Source organism: Semicossyphus pulcher, unplaced genomic scaffold (genome assembly GCF_022749685.1).
Source record: "Semicossyphus pulcher isolate SPU_LCO1_2020_fin unplaced genomic scaffold, fSemPul1.0.p SCAF_22, whole genome shotgun sequence".
Lineage (NCBI taxonomy): Eukaryota > Metazoa > Chordata > Actinopteri > Labriformes > Labridae > Semicossyphus > Semicossyphus pulcher.
The window spans coordinates 18,627,538-18,634,921 of record NW_027211696.1 but is presented as its reverse complement, the minus strand read 5'-3'; the positions used below and the strand labels follow the sequence as shown (position 1 = coordinate 18,634,921).

Genomic DNA, 7,384 nt, shown 5'->3' with positions numbered 1-7,384 from the left:
GAGACTTGTGTTACGGCTGTATGTGTTCCCTGCACTGTTTGTCCCTTTTGCCTTTCTGTTGTCTTCCCAGCTCTTTCCTGCTGATTGCACAACGAAGTTCATCTGGTCTTGGATGCTTAAAAACCCCAGACTTGTGAGTGGGGACTGCTGTCAGACTGGGATTCTGTGTTGTGTTCTAGTTGCCTTTGTTAGACTTCAGTTAATGAAGTTAATGTCTTCAATAAATCCCTTGGTTTTGACTTTTTTAAGGTGTTTCCTGTGAGTTTGTTGGGTCAAATGTGGATAGTTGTTAGCCCCATAGGGCTGCCTTAGGGTGGGGCGTAACACTTGTTTGCATAGAAAGGGGACCAACCCACACACACACACACACACACACACACGCACACACACCAATTCATGCATAATTACTTCTTTGAATATGCGCAAAAAGTACCGGAGCACAGAGACGCTCTTTTGCTCTGGTTTAGTGGCCACAAAAGCTGCACGATCCTTCACTGATTTACTGATTTAAATGTAGTTTGATTGCAACAATAAATATTTTTAGGATTCATGAAAACAACAGAAAACTATTCTGAGATGATTTTAAAAAAGAGGATGGCGTCCAACGTCTTGTGTTGTTCAACAAGTGACTCATTTTAACTTGTTATGACAGGAAAATGATGCCGCTGACAGGAGCTTTTGTCTTTCCTCCAGCTTCTCCTCAAGGCACTGAATGGCAATGGGGTCCACTTTGGGGTCGAACTTATTGGCGAACCAGTGACCATAGTTGAGTAACCAACGCATTTCTGCCGCACCAAAAATACAAACGCTGCGGACGTGTGTCCCTGTGCATGAAGGATACATTGCTTCCTCCTGGTACTCCCACTTTACCAGCCTGGTCTTACTCATCAGGTCTGTGATATCAGGGTGCGATCTGGGCACTTCCCCGGGCACGCCTGGCATCCGCACAAGCGTGGCCCAGAAGTGTTCGTCTGGGGAGAAGGTGTCCTCCGACCAGGCCAGAAAATCCTTCACCACAGCTGAGGAGTTCATGTAAACGATAAAGTCTCTTGATAAGACAAAGTAGGCGTTGCCGGTGAACATCTTGATACCCTGCGGAGGAGGTGTCTTTATCTGCTCTGTTGCCTCCTGCCATTTTCCAAATTCAGTGCTGTCTTTCAGCTCGTGGTGGAAGGTAAACCTCGTCTTTTTGGAAGCGGTTGGTCGACATGTCTCCAGCATGTGCGCTCCATTTAACTTATTGAGCTCTGACACCAGCTCGATGTTGGTCTTGAGGGGGAAATCCTGGCCACAGAGGTTGATGACGTACTTCCACTTGACTTCTGACCTCAAAAGGTCCGACATACAGTTCAGATCAGCTTTCAATCGAGTGATGCTAGCATAATAGACGACCTCTCGCTTGGAGGCGATAAAAACGTTGGGCAAACAGCCAGCTAAGCCCTCCATGGCTGAGATGAACTGAGCTGGGGACTTTTCATCGTAGTGGATGCAGTAGATGTTTGTGGGGGAGTAGATTGCCTTGATTAGCCTCTCCACCATCCATGCAGATTTATGCACAACCAGAGAATAAGCAATGGGAAACTCGTCCTCCTCCTCGGACACACACACATTATCATAACCTCTTGCCTTGACAAATATCGGACAGTTTGAGGTGAGCTCAGACAGACTTTCATCCGTGTCCTCCACAAGTGGTTTCCTTCTGATAATCAGGGATTTCTGCACCTCCACTGGGTCCATGTCATATATGTGTGAACAGCTGACATTATATTTGTGATAAGTCTGAATGTTTACAGGCGAAGGTGAAGATTCAGTGATGTAGCTGTACATTACGCTGAACAACAGCAGGATGCAAAGGATCAGCAATGACCGAAGTGAAGGGATGAACATTCTTCTGAGTCTCGGGATTGAACGTCTTATATTCATTCTGTGGGGAGGGAGAAAACATGATCAGAGGGAGAGCTGACACAAAAAGGACAAGCCAAATGTTGCTTTTTTGAGTTAGACAACGGTTCAATCTTCAAAAGAAGAAATGTCTCTTTAAAAACCACTTCAGCAGTGTTCAAGAAGATTCTGACATTCACCAATGTTTTCTTACTTTGGATTTATTTTATAGTTAAATATTTAGCATCCAATATGTATGACAGAGATCAAGATGATAAATGAGGGTTGGTTGAGAGATGACGGTAAGAGTCAAGGGATGACGATGAGAGTAAGGGTTGAGGGATGAAGGCACTAAGAGATGAGGGTACGGAGCGAGGGTGGAGGAAAGGGGATGACGTGTCCGCTTGTTTCAGGAGGACATGAGGAAACCAGTGGGGTAAACACACTGAGTGGGGGGAGCCAAACCCTTTTTTTGCTTTCAGAATGGATCCTCAACTAAAACTTCAGGTTTGACAAATGTGTGTGAGCGTTTCGGACATTATTCGGACAACCAACTAAAGATCGGAAGTATGTGGCCAGGGATTTTCTGCCTCGGGGAAATAGAAGCGTCTCTGATCTAGGAGGAATGCCCTGAGTAAAGCTCATGGGATCTAAAGGATCTGATATACCCATATGATGACTGGGTACATTTCCCCAGCGGTGGAGGAAGGAGTAAGATAGGGGTAGGTTGGGAAGCACCTAATGCTGTAGTAGCTGCAGAAACCACAATAAAAGCTAAAAGGGGCAATAACTGATCATGACTAGAGATATTTTTTTAACAAAAATAAAATAGAACTACTTTTGCTACTTTTGATTTTTAGACAATTAACTTATTTTTACTTTACGGTGACGCAGAAAACAAATCATATCTGCAGTTATTCACTGCATTTTATTTATTTTATGACAAGTTATGCTCAATATTTCGTTCGAAGCGATCCTCGGTTGTCAGATACGACTCTTTATACCAACATTTGGTTATAGTCGGTCTCAAAGCACCCTGTAAAGTCTGTTTTAAGGTCCGCTTCTTCCTCTCTGCGGTATGAAACTCCGGTGATGTTGTGAAGTTTCACATCAGTCTGATCTGCTGCAGCGTCCAATCACTAACTGATATCTAATAAGGCCAGTAAAAGACTTCCGTGGAGGCGGCTCTCGTGTATCCTCGCTTATCACTTCTCTGAATTCCCTCCTCTCTCCTCGATCCTCGCTCCTCCAAGCAGCGATAAGAGCTTTGAGACGGTCCTCAGTATGGCGGCTCCGGGACTACTTCCGATTCGAGCGAGGAGCGAGGAGATATCAAATAAGAGACAAGAGAAGCAGCCATGGACACACTGACGCAGGAAGGTACTGCCTGCGGGTTGCCAGGTTCCACCTAAGAGGGTGATTTCTCAAAAAGAACTCTTCTTTAAATACATGATAAAAATGTACTTGTACAACAGTTAGTTCTGACCAAGTAATCTGATTGGACAAGAGACATTTCATGCACTGCTGATAGTCAGTATAACATCACAACCTCAAGTGTGATACTGCTTTTATACAACAGTTATACAAGCAGAAAATAGTCGTTGCTCCATCAACTCAACTAGTTCTACAACTTAACTGAGACAGGACTTTTGTTGCCAAGCAACCCAAACATTCTCCCTGCAGCTCGATTAATCTAGACATATGTCTGCTGGAATGTTGATTAACAGTAGTCAGAACACCTGGCTGAGGCAGAGTGATACACAGAGTGAAAAGTCCCAACCATGTTGTACTGTCATGAACCGGGGACCAAAAGGAAGGACTCAACAGCAAACTCAAAACCATTGGACAGATTTCAGAATGATTTAATGCCAGGCAAGGTTCAGTACACAAAAGAAGCAGTCAGAAACAAGCAGAGGTATCCGAAAAAGGTGAGGCGAAAAGGCAAAACAGGGTCCGAACCAGAGGTCTAATAAAAGAAAACTTAACCTAACGGGCAGACATGGCATGTACTCTATATCAGCACTCATGGAATGCCTCTTGTCCAATCAGATTACTTGGTCAGAACTAACTGTTGTATAATATTGTAAGAAAGCTGAACATGACAGCGCTTGCTTTATTTATGTCATTATCCAAAGACCAAGAGTTAGAAATGTTGTAAAAATTACAAAAAGGATTAACCTCTACAGAGAGTGGGTTATTTTACCTGAAATGTAGATTCTCAGAGTTACAAAGTGATAAGAAAAATACGCTTGTTTTCCTAAAATGAAGTGATAAGTACGGAGAGTCTTCTTGTCATTTTGCGATGAGAGAGAAAAAACGATCTGAGAAAACGGAACACTGTAGATTTTCATTAACATAATGGTTAGGCGTTAACATAACGGTTAGTCATGAAACTTTCTAACCTAAGAAAACCCACATGTTCGGACACATTCTGTATGATTATTAAATGCTCGCTCACCTTGCTCTATATTCCTACGCACCGGTCTGCCAAATGCAACTCGTTTCACCATGTGACACCCTAAAAGTTGGAATTCACAGCATGAACTCACATTTGACGGACAGTTCTGTGCTAAACATAAATAAATAAAACTTTATAATTATGAATTCCTTTAACAAAGACACAAGAAGCACCTGTGTCTACCCTCTCAGACAATACACTGCTTAATAATGAATGTTTAGAGCATGAGAAGAAACTTACCGATTTCAGGAAAACTGATCTTTCCACTATACTTCGCACGACAAAAAGACTTTGTGTTTATCCAAAGCATAAACAGGCACAAGAAGCACATTACGCGCTGATTCGCAGTGTTGTGTCCCAGCGAGGAGAGGAGAGGAGAGCGCTGCGCTCTGAGCGATCTACCCGGAAAGAAGAGGGAGGCGCTCAGAGGAGAGACCAAATGCGCTAATTGCAGAAAACAGGAGCTTAAACATAATCTTAGTCGTTTCGAAATATCAACACAGGTGTTTATTAAATATTGTTATTACAAGAAGCGTTTTGAAAGAGCGGATAGACAGTGAAAATAAGAGTTAGAGCTGTGCGCAAATCAGAGATATGCCTAAACACATACCCCTGCAGCTGATTAAAGAGGATGAATGAAAACCGCGTGGCTGGAGTCATCTGCAATCACTAAAAGACGAGAGTTAAGGAAACTGTGGCACTCAGGACAAAGTTACGTTTGTCTCACACAGTGTGTGAACTTACTGTAAAACAATCTGTCAGGTGCGATTGAGGCTGACAACTCAGAGGAACATAATCAGTCAAACCTGTCAGTAACCACACCTGGTTGATCTAGTTATAAAGGTGAAAGGGTGATGTCAGTAAATCCTCAGATAGAAATAGGTTTCAAGTGTTTTGGAAAAAAGCTGAAATCTCGCCAGGCAAGTTTAGACAAACTTCTGACAAGTAAAAAAACCATCAGTTAATATCCTCATAGTGTGTCAGCTTTTAGATATATTCTGGATAAAACATATTATTCTCTTTTTGTGATAATTCAATTTAGTTTTGTCGTCCCAGCAGCTCAGAAACACGCAGATTAAGTGTTTAATGGCTTAGTGAACAAGCAGAACCACACAGTGCAAAAACAGGATTAATTAGAAACATAAAGTGTTATGAATATTTATATCTTATCAAGTAAGACGTATGAAACACAACTTTAAGACCAAATAAACAAACATAAACAATAAAAACACACAATAATTAAGGCCCTTTGTCGAAGGACCTGCCAACAAGAGAGGACAAACCGATTGGTCAAACATTCTGCACCTATAGTGGTGACATTTCTTTAAACAATACAAATTGCAATAAACAATAGATAAAATAAATAGTTAAAATAAAGAAACAAAAACAAACATCAACTATTGTTAGGGTTTCAAGGTGTTGAAAATGTATGTTTGTTTGTTTTTTTACTTCCGTTACGTTACGGTATAATAACATGTGCTTTTACTTTGAAAGGGCAATAGTCGGAGGGAAAAGAGGAGACGCGGTAGAACAGCAAGCGTCTCCTCTAAAACGTTGGATAATACGGTACTTTTTGTTCGTCAAGCAGCTGCCTGATAAGGTAACACGTTCTCTAAGTATTTCAGTGTTTTATTTAGCTTCATATGGAGTGACTTCATTTCCTCCTGTTGTAGTTTAGTCTTAGTTTAAAGAAAAGTTTGTGTGTAAGCTAGCAAGGATGCTCTATTAGCTCTGTGTACCGTGATTCCGGTCACGTTAACGAGCAATTAACATTCATTAGCATTCATTAGCATTCACTCTTACACAGTGGACTGCACTAAGGAAGGCTGTTGATGAATTTGTAGTTTTAATTTACAGAAATTTAGTGAAATGTGCTTAAAGAAGTTAAAATACATCTAGTGTTGATTTAATTTTAACAAGACGACTAATCATTTCAAATAAGTTAGCCTAATTAATGACTCTATGAGCTTGTCATTTTGTAAAAACAGCTAAATTTATCATTCTAAAAGTACTGAGAGTATTGTTAATTCATTAGAAATCTAAAATCCATATTACATACCTCAAAATTGTGGTTAAAATAATCAAACTTTAATGGGCTATAGTCGGCTAATGTGTATCCTGGGTACTAGCAACTAGGATATAAAAGGTGATTATTTTTTTCTTTTTTCTTTACACTCTTAGGAAGGTGTTAGCTCGGTTCAAGGCTTACTTAAGGCCTATATTCTATAAAACTTTGAACTATTAGTGGAAAGGTTATGTCATTCAATCGGGGTTCCTATAAATGTTGGTATATGAATAGAACAATAAAAATATATGTCCATAACTTGTATATTAACAAAACAAAAATTGAAAATTTCAACATAAATGAATGCCTTAGAAATATTTTAAATGCAGTTTTCTGACTTTTACTGTCTTCGCCTCTGTTTCACCTTTCGCCACGCCTTTTGTTAAGTAATCATGAACTGCATTATTGTGACGTCAGGATTTTCGCGTCATATTGGATTTGTTACATCAGACTGAAGGAGCCAGCGAAAGCAGTAAGTTGAAGGGACATTATTATCATGGAAAGGACTTTCTGACCGCAGTGAAACTTAAATTTGTAAGTATGTGATTTTTATATTTTAAGTGCAAAGAAGCTATGAAATTTTGATCAGCCAGATGGATAAAATTACGTTGGTGGCAGGATGTGTAAGATCGTTTGGAAGTCAAGAGCTAATGTAAGTGATAGTGGATAATATGTAGCAAATGCTAACCAACTTAAATGGTAGCTAGCTGTCAGCATACACCGGTAACCAAGACCTATGTTTCCTAACTTTAGTTTAAAATGTATAATTTTCCTATAGAAATCTGTATAATTTTTATTTTTAGCGTAACTTTCCCTGTAATGTTAGCCTATTATAAGAAACTGATGTAGTATTACTCTTGTCAGATAAACATACAGATGGGGCTGGGTATCGATATGATTCGATGTGATGTCGATTTGTTGGTTGTTATGATTGACCAAACATGTATCAGCAGGCTGCGGCGTATGCAGGAAAAACAGTC

The 7,384-nt window shown here is 40.3% G+C and overlaps 1 protein-coding gene across 2 annotated transcripts; it reads right to left on the bottom strand.

Moving 5' to 3' along the window:
• Positions 1-524: 524 nt before the first annotated feature.
• Positions 525-4,668, bottom strand: LOC138602025 (beta-1,3-galactosyl-O-glycosyl-glycoprotein beta-1,6-N-acetylglucosaminyltransferase 4-like). 2 transcript variants are annotated; one of them, XM_069673387.1, is made up of 3 exons: positions 4,580-4,635; positions 4,340-4,399; positions 525-1,924 (listed from the first exon to the last, which is right to left on the bottom strand). In XM_069673387.1, the coding sequence occupies exon 3, from the start codon at positions 1,921-1,923 to the stop codon at positions 631-633; it is 1,293 nt and encodes a 430-aa protein (XP_069529488.1). In that variant the 5' UTR covers position 1,924; positions 4,340-4,399; positions 4,580-4,635; the 3' UTR covers positions 525-630. The 2 variants fall into 2 exon arrangements, with proteins under 2 accessions (XP_069529488.1, XP_069529489.1); XM_069673388.1 differs by lacking the exon at positions 4,340-4,399 and having other exon boundaries at positions 4,580-4,668.
• Between the last annotated feature and the right edge of the window lie 2,716 nt (positions 4,669-7,384).